Source organism: Salminus brasiliensis, chromosome 13, assembly GCF_030463535.1.
Source record: "Salminus brasiliensis chromosome 13, fSalBra1.hap2, whole genome shotgun sequence".
Classification (NCBI taxonomy): domain Eukaryota; kingdom Metazoa; phylum Chordata; class Actinopteri; order Characiformes; family Bryconidae; genus Salminus; species Salminus brasiliensis.
Window position 1 is genome coordinate 20039463 of NC_132890.1, and position 17995 is coordinate 20057457.

The 17995-nt window shown below is 38.7% G+C and overlaps 1 protein-coding gene across 3 annotated transcripts in view; it reads right to left on the reverse strand.

Moving 5' to 3' along the window:
• The window catches only part of LOC140575067 (transmembrane protein 255B), a 29029-nt gene extending 17392 nt beyond the window's left edge, over positions 1-11637 (reverse strand). For 2 of the 3 annotated variants that reach the window (XM_072695202.1, XM_072695201.1), the window contains exons 1-4: positions 11573-11637; positions 7747-7889; positions 6486-6548; positions 1876-1965 (exon numbers count right to left, since the gene is read on the reverse strand). In XM_072695202.1, the coding sequence (XP_072551303.1) occupies positions 1876-1965; positions 6486-6548; positions 7747-7889; positions 11573-11615 (339 nt within the window). In that variant the 5' untranslated portion in view covers positions 11616-11637. The remainder of the gene's footprint in view (positions 1-1875; positions 1966-6485; positions 6549-7746; positions 7890-11572) is intronic. The other variant, XM_072695203.1, reaches the window with a different exon arrangement.
• Between the last annotated feature and the right edge of the window lie 6358 nt (positions 11638-17995).

Here is a 17995-nt window from a genome sequence, read left to right on the forward strand (position 1 = left end):
TAGAAACCACTATAGCACCATTACAGTAGCCTTATCTGACAAAATCTCTACAAAAACTTTAGAATCCTAAAGAAACATCTACAAAACATTTAAAGAAAACTACAGAAACATATAAAGCAACCTCTGCAAAAAAAACCCTATGGAATCCTTTACAGCAACCTCTACAAAAACATAAGTATAAACCCTAAAGAAACCTTGAGAATAATCTCTACAAAGCCTCTACAGAAGCCCCAACAGCAAAATCCACAGTCCTATGAAACCTTTAGAAGGTTCTGAAGTAAACTACACAGTATGTGGACTGGAACCACAGCATACACTTCAACATCAATCTCTACAGAAACTTCAACAGTACCCTCGACAGAAACACCTACAGAAATATCTATACCGAACTGTATAGAAACCTCGAATAGAACCTTTACAACAACCTAAAGAATAAACCAAATCTTCACAGACACCCAAATAGCTGCCTTTACAGAAACCTAAATGGCAACCACTACAGAACCCTTTACAGAAACCTCGACAGCTACCATAGTAACCTCAAAAGAAAAATCTATACACAATCTCAAGTGAAACCTCAACACCCATTTCTACAAAAGCCTTTACAGAAATGGCCTTTCAAATATCTACAGAAACTTCCACAGAAATATTTCAGGAAACCTCTATACAAACTCTACCCAAACCCAAACAGCAACATCTGCAAAACTGATACAGGAACCTCTACATAAACCTCAACATCAACCACTACAAAACCTCTCAAAGCTAACATCAACGGTACAAGCTGTACAGAAACATCCAGAAAACTATTTACAGCAACCTCTACATCAATCTGTAAACAAAAAAACACATAAACCTCAAAATAAACATTTCTAAAACCTTTAGAACCTCTACAGAAAACGTCACAGAGAGCCCTACAGTAACCTCTAAAAAACTCTACAAAATCTCTACAGAAACATCTACACCAATCTGTAGAGACACTTTGATAGAAACATCCACAAAATCTCTACAATAACCTCAACAGAAACCTTTTCAGAAACCTCTACAGAATCTCTACAGAAACATTCACAGCAACTTCTAGAAAAAACTCTAGACAAACCACCACAAAAAACTCAACAGCAACATCTGCAGAACCTTTATAGGAACCTCTACAGAAACCTCTACAGAAACCACAATAGGCCATCTCTACTGAAACCTTTATTGAAACCTCAGACATCTTAAGAGAAACCCCAACAGCAAACTCTATAAAAACCTCTACTGAAACCTCAACAGTAACATCTACAAAATCATTACAGGAACCTTTACATAAACCTAAACAGCAACCTGTACAGAAACAGAGACCATCACTGGGATATCTACAGAAACCTCAATAGCAACCTCCATAGAAAATTTCACATGAACCTCATCTAATACCACCACGGAAACCCCTACAGGAATCTTAACAGGAACCCCTACATATATTTCATTAAAAACTTTAACAGCAACACCTACATGTCCAACATCAAGCTCTACAGAAACTCTACAGAAACCATCTCAAAACATGTACAGAAACCTTTAAAATGGCCTCTACAGAAATCATCACAGAAATCTCAACAGTAACTACATCTACAAAATCACAAATACAATACACAAACTTCTACAGCAACCTATTCCAAAACAGAATCCATCACAGGTACCTCTACAGAAACCTTTATAGAAACATTTACAGCAATCAACAGCAACCACTATAGAAACCTCTACAGAAATATCTAAACCTTCTACAGAACCTCTACAAATCCTCCACAGGAACCTTTACAGACACGTGTAGCACATGGCACAACTGTTTAAAGGAAAGACCTTGCTACATTCCTACTGATGAAGGGTGATGAAGTGTGATCTCACGATGTTAAGCAGGATGAAGACTCCATCCACTATCAGACACAGGAAGCTGGTTAGGATCCCCACACTCAGGAATACAATAGCTGCAATGAGCTGAGAAAGACAAAGAAAGAGAAAGAGAAAGAGAAAGAGAGAGAGAGAGAGAGAGAGAGAGAGACTAATCTTATGATTGTGCAAAGCCAATATGCAGCAGCAAAACTCACCCCTCTGACTTAATTAGTTCTGATAGTCGCTCTCAAAAAAACCCCCAAAAACATAATTAATAAAGAAATCCATTAATCTTTATTTCACATTTTTGCTCCAAAGGCTGTAAAATGTGCTTCTTATAACAGATAGATTGAAAGACATAAACAGGTATAAAAGAATAGTGGAGACGGTCCTCCGGCACAAGAAAGTAGTGCCTGGTTTCAATTTTCTGGCTCCTTTTATTCTGTTATTATTTCAACACATAGTAGCGTGAGACCGAACACTGAGCTGCCTGAACCCACTGGCCATCTGAGTGTCTGACCCTTCATTTGAATTCGAAATTGGACCTCCACTGAATGTTTTAGATGAAAGATACTCACAGTGCCACAGAAGGAGAAGGAGAGGAAGCAGAGGAGAAGTGGAGAAGTGTAAAAATGTGGTAACACACCAATATCCCTCATCAACTTTTCATCACCTTCACTTATCCTCTTCATCATCTCCCTACACGTAAAGCTCACACACTGATTCTGGGAGAAGAATGGTGATCACTTTCAGGGCTATGCCAGGATCACCAGCTCAGCAAACAGAGCAGAAAACTTCAGATCTAAAAATATCTAAAAATCTTCAGGTTCAGAATGTTTGTGATCGCCCACCAACACAGGTTCTGTCTTTTTACCTGCCTGGTCATGGGCCATGGTGGCCACATTGCAGGAATACTCCCTGGACCCCTGGACATGCCAGTCCAGTTCATTGTCACATCCAGGACCAATTTAACATAGCCGGTTCACATGTGTGTTGTTGGGAGGCGAGAGGAAACCAGAGTACCTGGAGGAAACCTACAGGGATATAGGGAGAACATACCAACTGCTCACAGACCAAGACCACAGACCAACTAAAGCAGTTCCCAGGTAGTTGCTATGGGGTCTCTATGCTGTATGAAGTGGTTGTCATGCAGTTGCGAAGCAGTTGCTATGCTGTTTTAAGATGTTAATAGGTGGTTGTTTGATGGTTGGTAGAGTACTGCTGACTAGCTGGTATGCCAGATCCGTTGCTGCCAGCCTATTAGCACCCAGTAGCCAGAACAGCATCCAATCAATAGCCAGAATGCCAACCAACCAGTGATCAGTAGCCAGAATCCCAACCCATCAGCACTCAGTAGTCAGAATACTTGAAACTCAGACTTTCTCTGAAGCACCCTTCAGTGTTTGTTAGAATTAAAGGAATAGACGGATGCTTCTCATTAACCGCTTCAGGTTTTACCTTAAATAAGCATAGATCAGTGAACTGAATGTTGGTTCTCAGGCAATCTGTCAGCAGACTACACTCACACACACACACACATACATAAATTCCTTCCTTATCTAATAACTGATTTTCATGTGATCACCAGAGGCCCAGTATAAACAATCTGGTTTTAAAATGTGCCATAAATTACACACACATGTTTCAGCACACGGTCTCGGCATGTTTGTACAAAAACACAACGTGATATCAACAGACTCTAGACTCCACTGACCCCTCTGAACAGCCAAGAGAAACTGACCCCTATGGCAGAGAGAGAGAGAGAGGGAGTGTCAGAGTGAGGAAATGAAAGAAAAAAAGTGAGGAGACGATCAGAAGAAGAGGGGCAGACAGCAGAATGAAGGAAAATAAAAGCTGTTGAGTCAACTGGAGCTCAATGCTGGTCAGTGGAGGTCATACGCACACCTACAGCTCTCCTGTAAAGCGCTACTCCCGTTTTGGAAGTTTCCCATGACTGTCCTTCATTATGCAGCAGCTGACCACCATAAATCAAATCAGCAACACCGTAGGGATCAAGATACTTGAAGGGTTGCCAGATTGAGATCGCCACATGCTCCTTTACACACTCATGATGATCTTAGAAATATTTTCCCCAGAAGACCCTGACCTCGAACTCCACCTCCTCCCCCATTTCATGAAGGCTGTTGTCCCAAAAACTTTCCATGAAAGAGAGACACATGAATGAGTCAGCACTGGATACATTTCTGCCAGAGTGGTCCCCATCCTAAAGAAACCAACACTACTTTTGTGGCTTTTGTGGTTCTGATTATATATTGGATTAGATTAGATTAGTTCAAATAAATAAGAATAGCTTCAACTTTGTCATTGAAAAATATATATATATATATATACACTCACCCATCCAACTAATTAAATTTAGGTGTTAATTCCATGGCCACAGGTGTATAAAACCAAGCACCTAGGGATGCAGACTGCTTCTACAAACATTTGTGAAAGAATGGGTCGCTCTTAGGAGCTTGAGTGAATTCCAGTGTGGTAACGTGATAGGATGCCACTTGTGTAAGTCCAGTCGGGAAATTTTCACACTACTAAATATTCCACAGTCAACTGTCAGTGGTATTATAACAATGTGGAAGTGCTTGCTCAGCAACTCAGCCATGAACTCATAGGCCACATAAAATGACAGAGCGGAGTCAATGAACACTGAGGGACATTATGCACAGAGTGTCGCCAACCTTCTGCAGAGGTAATTGCGACAGACCTCCAAACTTCATATGGCCTTCAGATTAGTTCAAGAACAGTGCGTAGAGAGCTTCATGGAATAGTTTCCATGGCCAAACAGCGGCATCCAAGCCTTACATCACCAAGTGCAATGCAAAGCGCCGGAAGCAGTGGTGTAAAGCACGCATGGTAGTGGTTTGCATCATGGTTTGCTCTCTTGGTGCGGTAATATCTTTTCTCTTGGTTCTCCTATCACTGCTATGCTGATAGGAGATGACACTCAACCATTCTCTTTCACACTTTTTAATCATATCTTTTATTTACATCAACTCGGGTAGATGGCAGCCCGAAGCTCAACCCCAGCATGACTAAGGTGCTTAACATCCTTACTGTGATCTCATCATCTCCTTCAAGAACTTCCTGATCACTACAGCTGCAGGACCATAAAACCTTGATGTAGGTGTGGATGACCAGTTATCACTCTCAACCCATTCCTCTTTTCCTGAGCCAACAGTCGAGCTATAAGACTGGCTCTGCACTCTAAATAGTCTTAAAGTATCAATTCCATATGTTTATATATGTCTTTACTTTTATTTTTTTTAATGTTTATTCCTTTTTGTTGTATTTTTTCTCTTTTTATGCATCTTATTTATGTTGTTTTTATTCTTTTTCTTAACATTAGGCACTTTATACTTGTGTATAAAAAAATGGTATAGTCCATAAACGTGTGGTATAAAACAGGAACAGTTCAGCAGATTTATAGCCTTAAATCAGCTTGGTGATGAAAGTTTGATGCTTTCCAGATACTGGCTTTCAAAACGTTAGCATTAGCATTCTTAGCTGGAATGACTGAGATTGATTTCAGCCAAGCTTGTAAAAGAGTTTATGTGTTCAGAACACTGCAGCGTTTCACACAGCATGCTCCTTACACACCAACAGAACCAGCCTCGTATCCCATGGAGAAACACAGAAACCAGGGATTTTTTTCCAATTTTTCTCCAAAAAACACATAAATATTGAAACTTTTCAAGCGCACAGACAGACATCCCACCGTAAAGCAGCGAGGGGTCTGACAGGGAAACACTCCAAATGTTTTTAGCTTAAAGGGAAGTGGGATGAGTCCAAAAGTGCACACCTGCAGAACTTTAGACAGTTTCTGAAACAGCTTAATGTTTTCTTAGGAGCCAAATCATAATTCCCTCCAATATGGAATTTCTGAGCCAATATGGCAACTGATAAGTAACACCTTTCTGTGGTGTATATCAGCACCAATAACTATTACTGATTCTGCACCAGCTAAAAACAGGACGCCACACTGGCAGTTGTACACTTCCAGAAAATCAGGTACCAAACTGTCACTGGAGTGGAATCCTTAAGGGTATGTCTTCAGTACCTTTAGTTTGGGAAGATGACTCAACCATATTCCACTGCAGGCTACTGCCCTTCCATCTACCCAATAATCTGACCTGTCAGTCACCCAGTCCCCTGTGTCTAGACAGAAATAGAATCACAGACAAGCTCATGTGAAAGAGAATCACCCAGAACACTGTGTACATTTAATGCTGTCCGTATAGGGCTATAGCCTTGGATCTTTTCTCCTTGCCAAGTAGAATTAAGGTCAGCTGGGTGACACAGAGCTGTTAATTGGATGTTGTTAATTTGGCATGATATCACTGAATGCAGCACCAGCACTCCTTTTGTTTCTCCATTCTTTTAGTCACTCATTTATTTCATTTTGTTCACTGAATAGATGTAGAAAATAAAGTAGATAAGAAGGGAAAGGCGTACTATTCCATTGGGAAACATGCTGCTACAAAGCAAGGAAAATGAAATGCAGCGGCGAAAAGAGAGATCAGATGCCTTATGAAAAAAGAAATAAAGAACAAAGTAGAAAAGCCAGGAGACAAGCATGAGGAAATAGGAAGTAACATGACAATGTTTACCAGCTGTTTACGGTTTTCCTCCAAGCACAGTCCGAGCACCCCCAGAAAGGATCCGAAAGCCAGCTGTAAACAGCGATCACACAAAAACAAACAGGTTATAGATGCAGAGAAAGCACTTGACCATAAAAGCATCCAGCCGCTCTTTGTACGCAAATATGAATACTTTTCGCTTCTCTTCAGAGAAATGATGTATGACAATCAGCAGCTCTGAGAGAGCCTCGGTTCTACAGAGAGAATGCAACAGAGTGGAAAATCTGATTCAACTTTACTATGTTCTCCAAATACTTTATTTATGTCCCACCTCCCTGCAGATCTCCAGCAGGACCTGCAGACCATTATAATTTCAGAATGTTCTAAATTATACTTCTTATTATTATCCGTCAAGTCTCCTAGAGCCAGGACTTGTGGTTAGGCTGAGAGTTTAGGGTTAGGGTTTACGGTTAGGGTTTTGTCTTAAGGTTAGGGTTTGGGATTATAAGTAGAGTTCAGGGTTTAGAGTTTATGGTTTAGGGTTAGAGAAAAGGGTTTAGTGATAGAAATCAGAGTGTACCATGATGAGCGTGTGTTTCAGTGCTTTACAGCTCTGAGCACTGTCAGAAATGGAAAGCTGTGTAATAACTCTCTTCAGCAACCATAATTACACAATAACAACCAAAAACAACACAAATAACAAACCCATTACAGTCTGCTATGAGCTCACACACTCTTACCTGGTCTGAAATGTGGTAGGAGTAGGAGAGGATTTAAATTCAGAAACAGTTTGGAAATATAATTTAAAAACATTTAAAACTTGGTGGTGGTGGTGAACAGTTCTACTCTACTACGGAATACATACTGAATACACACTGAGTTACGCACTGGATGTTGGTACTCATACTGGAGGAGAGACAGACAAACAGGGTGTAGGAGGATATTGATTCTAGATTCCTCTCAAGATTTCTTCCTTCTGATCTGATGGATTTGTTTCTGCCACTGTCATCTTTGGTTTACTCAGAAGATGCTCGGACAAAGATGACTGTAAAGCTATTTTGTGACAATGTCTGCTGTGAAAAGTGCTATAAAAATAAAAATGCCAGAATAATAGTGATGATGGTGATCATGGTAATAGTGGTAATGTCAATGGTTGTGGTAGTTATGGGCTGGTAGTGATTATAGTAGGGAAGGTATGGATTATCATAGTGATGATTATAGTGATGGTGGGGATCGACTATATTGATGGCAGCAATGAATATAGTACTGATTATGATGAAAAATTACTTACGATAGCTCCTGAAGCATATCCGGTGATGCTAAGGCTCTCAGTGCGAGTGCTGGTGTAGATTCCCAGAGCAACAATGAGCAGGGACAGGCTAAGCATGCCTGAAACCAGCTGAAGAGCCTTCCTCCTCTTCATCTTCACAACATCTACACAATCAAACACAGATCAGACTCTCACAATTTCTTTTGCCCGGTGTGGCGGTGGCACTGATGTGTATGGGTTAAATTCCTGCTCCAGAGGATATTTCAGGTGATATTCTTGCTTGATTTTCAGATTACCTGTTTTGGCTTCACCTAATTTTCTTTCTGGTTGTTTTACAATCCAGTAGAACATTTTACGGATCTTTGAATTAGGCATCATTCTCAACAGACATAATGATAATAGTCTTGTGCAAATATTTGTGCACCTCTTGTCAGACTTCATATATAGTTGATGTGAGTGTAAAGAAGTCGCATACTCTACAGAGGCACACATCTGTATATTCCAGGCCACAGTTACTGCTATTTATTTGAGTTGAACAATCCCAGTTCAACTGTACCACATGTATTATTTTTTTTATTATGTTGAATGGACAAACCACTTTTTGCAGTGGAATGGTGTTATAATGACATTTAAATGGGGTTATAATGCTGTTATAATGGTATTGTAAATGATATAATGGTTTTATAATGATTCTATATGTTATAATGATGTTATAATGTTACAAGGAATTTGTAATGGTTATAATGGAATTTGTTAGATTTTACAATAACATGATACAATGATAATGATGTAATGTTAAAATGGTGTAATGACATTACAATAATTCTAATGATGTTATAACAGATTTATAATGTTATAATTATGGTATTATGGAGTTTTATTCATGTTAATAATATGTCATAATAAAGTTATTGTTATTAAATGGTGTTGTAATGCTATACTGAGTTTTAGTTACATTATAATAATGTGTTAATGTTATAATGTTAAAACAGTGTTATATGGATAATATAGTGGTGTTATAATGTTAGGATTTGGTAATGATTTAATGTTACACTCTAATGTATTGTAATTGTTATATTGTTATAGTGGAGTTACAAGTATGTTATAGTGATGTTATAATGGTTTTGTACTAAGTTTATAATGGTATAAATGTGTTATAGTGATGTTAGAATGGTGTTATAATAATGGGTTAATGATGTAATGTTATAATGGAGTTTTAATATACCAATGTTATAAAGATGTTACAATGTCATAATGATGTTATAATGTTATACTGAGATTAGAATTAAGTAATGGTGTAATTTTGTAATGTTATGTTTAATTTGATGTTATTATAATGTTATAATGTTGTAATGATGTTATGTTATAAGGAAGTTATGTTAAAGTGGTGTTGTAAAGGGGCGTTAACTTAGTTGTAATGTTATATATTTATAATGTTAAGTTACAATGTTTAAATGGTGTAATGATGTTCTAATTTTTCATGCGGTTAAAATGACGTTATAGTGACATTATAATGCTGTTGTAATACTGTTATAATATTATAATAGTGATTGTTCATTGCGGTAATAGGGTTACTATGATGTTATTATGATGTTATTATGATGTTAAAATGTTACACATATAATGTTATGCTATGTATATAATGGTGATATGGTGTCATAATATTTTAATGGGGTTATAATGATGCTATAATGGTGTTATATATGATAGTGTTATGATGTTATAATCGTATAAAGTGTTTCGGGGGGGGGGGGGGGTCAGTTTTTAGGAGGCCGCTGTAGAACCTAGTCCTCATCAGAAACCGTTAAAAACACTTTTTAACATTGGCATGGATTCAGAGCACAATTCCAGCCATTCCCAATAAATGTGTGTAAGAGCAGTCGGTGTGTAGGAGGGTTTGGCTCTGTGTGTAGAGTTGGGAAGATATGGCTCTTTTGAAAGGTTTTCAGCAGTGAGTTTAGAACACTGGTAATTGAGCTTGGCGCCTTGTAAACCCAGTAAACAGCAGCAGAGTTACTGCAGAGGTGGAGAATCAGCAGCTCCAGTCTCATAACACATATACACACACACAGACACACACACACAAACGCATAAATACACCACAGATCCATCTGCACTATGTATGTATGTGTGTGTACATGCACATTAAGGCTTACACAACTACTTATTTTCATGGTCTATTACTCGTCATTCCCAATTAAAAACATGCATGTTTCACCCTTATTAAATAAACAGTATACGTTGTGTTCTGAACACTGGATACTTTAATATCTCTAGAAACCCCATTTCAACCCCATTTTAACCCCAAATCAACTGTGTAGGATTATTTAGGGAATGGTTTAAGCTGTGCAGCTTCTTATGTTGATGCACTAGTTTTACATTTTAAGAATGATCCTCTCCACACATACACTGATCATCACTTCAACTTTGAGAACATCACCCTTTCTGTACTCTTTCACACAAAAGGGTTCTATAGAAAATCATCTGCAAAATGTTTTCCACCAGTGCAAGAATAAGATCATTTTACCAGGCAAAGAACCATTTCTTTTCAGACACACGAATGGTTCTTTAATTTGCCATAGCTCTGTGCAGAACCACTGTCTTTACTAAAGAACCATTGAAAATGTAAAGTTCGATCACATTCTGCAGAGCCAGAGTACACTCTGTACTTAACCTGATGTTACAGATGATGGTAAAGAAAACAAACAAGAAGTATGAGAGTGGAGGGCCGTTCTCCTGATTGCTGCATGGAGGAACATTACTGATAATAGACACTTCAACAGTCACAAATCTTCCCTTCCCTAAGATGATTTTATAATGACCTGATTTGACCTGATATTTGTGAGATCAGATAGGCCATAAGCCTAAGAGCTAACATGGCTAGCCAAGAGCCTCACAAGCACCTGACACGTCTGCTTCATCAGAGCTTCATAACTGAGCCATTCTCTGGATAAGGATGTCCTAGTATTGGTTTTCCCTCCACAAATGGTAGGAGTAGATGTATGGTTGTAATGTAATTAGATGTAATTCATTGCCTTCAATATCAACCACAGATTTAGGTCTTCTTCTTTGGAAGACGGTGGACAAATTCTCACCTTTTTTTAATTACTGTGACACCCTCTAACCGAGCATATTACACTGCTTGTTTTATATGTTTAGAATTTGTGGGTGTTCGGATTTACTGTAGCACCGGACGTTCACAAAGTAAATAAAGATGGCCACATCGTTGTTAATGGAAAATAAGGTGGATTATTGATGGACTATTGATGCTCTTTTTAAAACTCCCCTGAACTGAATTTAATCAGAACTGGACTGAACTGAACTGAATTGAGCTGGGATTAACTGAATTGTACAGAACTGGACAAAAATTAACTGAACCTGACTAGTGTACTACTTGTGTGGTCTCAAGATTATGCATAACTAATGCAAAACTAATGATGCTTACATGATTTGCTAATTTCCCCTAATATAGCTAATTAAACACAGATCAGTCTAATTAAGCAATAGTATTTATTAGTTCTATGTCTAATCACACAGATAAGTCTTATTAAACACAAATGAGTCTAATCAAATACTTACAAGTCTAATCAAATACTAATAAGTAAAGTCAACACAAATAAGTTAAATCAAACACTAATATGTCTAAATAAGTTTGATAAAAACTCTGCATCCACCTAAAAATCTAATCACACTCTTACTTTCGGGACACGTTCACCATCAAAACACACATCATCTTTATAAATACACATGCATGCTCACATATACTCTCTCTCTCTCTCTCTCTCTCTCTCTCTCTCTCTCTCTCTCTCTCTCTCTCTCACACACACTCTCTTTCTCTCTCACTCACCCGTGTTATATATGCTCCAGTCTGTTTTCCTGCTCTGCTTCATCTTTTCTGTATTCTGTAAGTTCTCTGTGTGGACTGAGAGCTCTGGGGAGTGTTCACAGTTTTATATGGGCGGGAGCAGATCTGGAAACCTCAAGTGGAGTTACATCACTGACTGTTACCAGCTTGAGGTACTATTGCTGTAAAACGATTTAGTTTTATTGAAATAAATAATTAAACATTAATATTAACTCATGAAATGGATTCCACACCAAAATGAATGGTTGATTAATAATCTGTGGTATATCCTGAATAATTCATAATGGATATTGAATAATTAATTATGGATACGGAATAAGTAATTGTACACTAATGAATTCATGTTAGATGCTGAATCATTTACAGTAGAATCTAAACAATTCATGGCAGATACGGAATAGTTTATAGTGGATGCTAAGTAGTTAATTGTTAAACTGAATAATTCATAGTAGCTACTGAAAGATTTATAGTAGATATTAAACCATTTTTAGTGAATGATGAATCATTTAGAGTAGATACTAAATATACTGCCTGGCCACAAAAAGGTAACCACCTGGATTTACCTAAGCAAATAGGTAAGAGCCTTCCATTGGATAATTATTGCATGGGAGATTATGTTTCAACTGGCAACAAGTTATTTAACCCTAACTGATGCAGTGAGTAACTTCTCATTTGTTAAACAACCATGTCATTGGCGATCGCTTAAATGTTTGGTGAAATCAAATCAACAACAGTAGAACTTGCTAAGGGAACTCAAGGGATATATTGGGACTAAATAGCTGTGTCGTTTTAAGAAAACCACTTGTGAGTGAGGCTAACCACCAAAAACAGCTTCAATTTGCTGTGGAGCATAAAGATTAGCCTCTGGAGCAATAGAAGAAGAAGTTCATGTGGTCTGATGAGTTTAGATTTCCCCTGTTCCAGAATGATGGGCACATCAGGGTCAGAATAGAGGAGGCTGGAGTGATACACCCTTCAGTGGTTCAGGTTCAGCAACGTTATGTGCCCAAAGAATGAAGGCAGCTGACAGCCTGAATATACTACATGACCAGGTTATTTCATCATTGAATGGTCAGGGTTTTTATCCCTGATGGCATGGGCATATTCTGAGATGACAGTGCCAGGATTCATTTGGCTCAAATTGTGAAAGAGTGGTTCAGGGAGAATGAAAGTCCAGACCTAAAAACCCATTGAGAATCTTTGGGATGTGCTGGAAAAATGATGCTGAATAATTTATAGTAGAAAAAAAAAAGATTACTTTAGATCTAAGACGCATATCTTTGTATCTATGTTTAACATCAGCTATAAATGTTGATACATTTTTAACATCACATATAGATACTTGTTTCTGTGTCCAGTTTTCCTGAAATTCTCTTGAGCATGAAAACTTTGTGGTAAAAGTTTGAGTAAGTGTTGTTTTAAAAAACAGACAAGAGGATGTCAGCACTAGTGAGCACTTTGAGGCCTCTGAGGTTTATCTCAGTGTTTCAGTGGAGGAATTCATCAAGTACCCGAGTCAGTGAGGTTCCTGTGAAACAGTTAAATCACACCTTGCTGAAGAGCTCAGCCATTACAGCATGATCACTGTTATTATAGCTGCACCTCATTTCTAAAACACATTCCTAATAGCTTTCTCTCCTACTTCAACACAATGACCCATATGTTGTCTCTGGCCCAGACGAAGAAATACTCCATTCTGCACAATAAAACAATAAGTTTAAATAAAATCTACTTTGAATACTTTTATCTCACTCTTTCTGTAGTCCTGTCTGATGTATCTGCTTCATTGCAGAAGGGACTAAAGAGCAGTGGTGGCACAGCAGTTAGAGCACTGGGCTATTGGGCTACAACACCCGGGCTCAGCAAGCTGTCACTACTGGGCCCTTGAGCAAGGCCTATCATCACTCAAGAGCAGAAACTATACTATAGTAAAAGTATGAGTACTGTATCACAATCTAACTCAATTACAGTGAGGGAAATAAGTATTTGAACACCCTGTGACTTTGCAAGTTCTCCCACCTAGAAATCATGGAGTGGTCTGAAATTTTCATCTTAGGTGCATGTCCACTGTGAGAGACATAATCTAAAAAAAAACGGGAATCACAATGTATGATTTTTTAATAATTTATTTGTGTTACTGCTGCAAATAAGTATTTGAACACCTGCCAATCAGCAAAAATTCTGGCCCTCAAAGACCTGTTAGTCCGCCTCTAAAAAAGTCCACCTCCACTCCACTTATTTTTCTAAATTCGAAGCACCTGTTTGAGGTTGTTAGCTACATACACACACCTGTCCACCCCACACAATCAGTAAGACTCCAACTACTAACATGGCTAAGACCAAAGAGCTGTCCAAAGACACCAGAGACAAAATTGTAGACCTCCACAAGGCTGGAAAGGGCTACGGGGCCATTGCTAAGCAGCTGGGGGGAAAAAATCAACTGTTGGAGCAATTATTAGAAAATGGAAGAAGCTAAACATGACTGTCAATCTCCCTCGGACTGGGGCTCCATGCAAGATCTCAACTCGTGGCGTATCAATGATCCTAAGAAAGGTGAGAAATCAGCCCAAAACTACACGGTAAGAGCTGGTCAATGAACTGAAGAGAGCTGGCACCACTGTTTCCAAGGTTACTGTGGGTAATACACTAAGACGTCATAGTTTAAAGTCATGCATGGCACGGAAGGTTCCCCTGATTAAATCAGCACACGTCCAGGCCCGTCTTAAGTTTGCCCATGACCATTTGGATGATCCAGAGGAGTCATGGGAGAAAGTTCTGTGGTCAGATGAGACCAAAATAGAACTTGGTCTTAATTCCACTCGCCGTGTTTGGAGGACGAAGAATGATGAGTACCATCCCAAAAACACCATCCCTACTGTGAAGCATGGGGGTGGAAGCATCATGCTTTGGGGGTGTTTTTCTGCACATGGGACAGGACAACTGCACTGTATTAAGGAGAGGATGACCGGGGCCATGTATTGCGAGATTTTGGGGAACAACCTCCTTCCCTCAGTTAGAGCACTGAAGATGGGTCGTGTCTGGGTCTTTCAACATGACAATGACCCAAAGCACACAGCCAGGATAACCATGGGGTGGCTCCTTAAGAAGCATATCAAGGTTCTGGAGTGGCCTAGCCAGTCTCCAGACCTAAACCCTGTAGAAAATCTTTGGAGGGAGCTCAAACTCCGTTTTTCTCAGTGACATCCCAGAAACCTGGCTGATCTGGAAAAGATCTGTGTGGAAGAATGGGCCAAAATCCCTGCTGCAGTGTGTGCAAACCTGGTGAAAAACTACAGGAAATGTTTGACCTCTGTAATTGCAAACAAAGGCTACTGTACCAAATATTAACATTGATTTTCACAGGTGTTCAAATACTTATGTGCAGCAGTAACACACAAGTTAATTATTTAAAAATCATACATTGTGATTTCCAGATTTTTTTTTAGATTATGTCTCTCACCGTGGACATGCACCTAAGATGAAAATTTCAGACCCCTCCATGATTTCTAAGTGGGAGAACTTGCAAAGTCGCAGGGTGTTCAAATACTTATTTTCCTCACTGTAAAAGAGATGAAGCTGTACTATAGTGAACATAACACATATAACACATATATATATAATAGAAAATAACACATAACTTAAGCATAACACAGCAACATTTCTCACAGATTCACTTTAAACTAGTAGTATTTATGAGGAGATAACATCTTAGTTAATTATTATTATTTTCTGAGTGGGTTAATCCTCCCCTGCTAAATTCTCTACTGTGAGCATCAGGCGTTTCACATCATGTCTCATGCAAACAGTCCCTACTGCTCCAGCACCAAGAACATCTTGTTCTGGAGAAGGACAGACACAATTGATAAGATCTAACACTCTCTGCTAGAGCAACTAGACTGTTCTTTCCAGAATTGTAAATATTATCAAAGTTTCAAAGTTGTACATTGCAATGGCAACCAACATATATATAATAAATATAATACATATGTTAATAAGTTATTTTCAGTGAGAACCGCGAAGTTACATAGAGAATCATGAAACCTTTCGCAAATTCTAGCTTATGGCTGGGTAATTTTACTCATTTTTACTGAGGACCCTACTCACATAAGCTATAACTTTTAGTCTACCATCTTGTATTTGATAGAGAGCAGTGCCTAACCAGTGGTACTGGTGTCTGTGTGAAGAGTATATGGGAGCTTCTAATCGGGACAAACGAAGACTGCTAATATCAATTTCTTCACAATTATCTCAAATGCAGTCTGGCACTTCTGATTCCACTGCCCATCCAAGGCTTGTAAGTTTGACTTCTGTAGTTCCTGCACACTATGTTTGAGATCTTTGAGATCTCTACTGGAGACACACGTCAGTAACACCTACTGGAGCCCCAGCAAAAGAATAGGAGTCTTGAATTCTGGAGACACAGAGCAACCCTCAAAATGTATATACCCAGAATCTGTGGCTCCTCATTTTGATCTATCAATGAATGAGCCACAGAAGCTGCCTTTCCTTCAAGAGTGGTGGATGAGAGAGGAACTGTCCACTCCATGGCTGCACACCCGGCAATGACAGCTTTTGGTGGAAGTGCTATATCCCTACTGGTGGCATTTTGTACAACTACTTTAAAGGCTTCACATCAACAACCTGATCAAATATGATTAACCCACCTGGAACAGCAGGCTCATTGATTATGGTCTTAGACTGATAGATTCCTTTTAATACACATTTAATACACGTTCATTGGGCTTAGTCTCACATTCAGTGTGTATGCCTTTCTAGATTCACATTATATCTTCTGTAAACAGTCCGATCAGCAAATGCCTTTATTGCTAAGGTAGGTGTCTAAGGATATTTGTGCCTGGGCTGACTAGAGCTAAATCTTTTAAGAGTTTTACAGACACTTCTGGGAAACTGCATGTCTACTTCAGTGTAGCCCAGACTCTGCACTGTTGGACCAGCTGCACCCGCTATACAAAGCAAGTGACTTACAGAACTTAACTCTAAATGGGACAGATGTTGCAGGTAGAAAGACTGGGGAAAAAATTATATCTAAGGCCCTGTGTTGATGAGACAACTGCAATGAATTCCATCCAGGCTGGCTGATTCTCTCACTAAAGCTGTTATCATCACACTTCCAAAGCTTATATATGCTCTGTTTTGTGAAAGAAGGATTAGGTTCTAGGTCACAACTGTCTGTGATTTAGAACGTTGGTCTGCCTGTTTGGGAGTGGCTATGGTTGGCAAGTTCTCAACTACCTGCACATTTACATTTTTAAACTTTCCCACCTTCCCAAAGACTAGCAGAGAATTTAAGCTCCTCCATAAGCAATTACTTTTGTACTAGTAGGTGTCAAAAGCACATGACCTGGAAGTCTGTTTAAGGGTAAGACATTTGTGTCTGCACCCCTGTCCAGTATAAACGTGAACTAAATTGGCACTCCTTTGATGAGCGTGGTTGTGTGCCAAGCTTATTCCTGTACTGCATTGAATGCATGTACCTGAGTGCATTCAAGACTGCCCACAAACAGCCAATCCATTACCTGTTCTGCCTGTATTGCTTTTGCCATGCATTTTCCACTCCTATGATACAACTTTACATCGTTTTTGCAAATAAATTATAGTTTGCCCACTTACATCAGATGCTGAGGTAAATATTTAAAATTGTTTTCTAAAACATATGTGAGAAACCATTCTTCACCTGCTCAAAGTGCAAATTTTAGGCTTGTATTCTTGAAAACAATTTTAGTGTTGGTTAGCAAAGTTAGTTTCACAGCTCCAGTTCTAAACTTAAGGAGCTCAAATTAGAAATTTAGATTGATGGAAAACAACATTTAGAAAATATAGATTCATTTTTCTTCATTTTTAAATACATATGTTCTAGTTGGAAAGTAATTAATTATGATAAACAATTTTGACTCACAAGTTCTTAAGTTATTTGCATCTTAACTGACTCAATGGAATATTCTCCCTGTAATGGAATATTCTCTTATCTGTATTTAAGAAACAATACATTTTGCAACATGTGACACATCATCCTAGTGGAGGATGTTTGGCTTCTGCTCCCTAAGGTACTTCTGCTCTTGTCTGTCTCTGATCAGACCAGCAACCACTGCAGAATCTTTAAGGAGCCTTAGACTGCATATAAGGCTCTCCTTCTTCATGTGTACATGGCTCTGTTGATGTAAAAAAAATAATAGGAAACCAAGAGATGTATGTTACTTGCAGAATAATAATTGTATTATGTTGTATGTATTGAGTAACATGAATTAGTTCCAAACTGATCCAAATCAATATCAGCTCTCATGTGCTCTGCCAGGTACAGCTTCTCCCTCTGCCTCAGACCATGAAGCACTTCTGAGAGGAATGCAGGCCTAAAAGGAGAGCCTCCTTAAGAGAATGAGAAAGAAC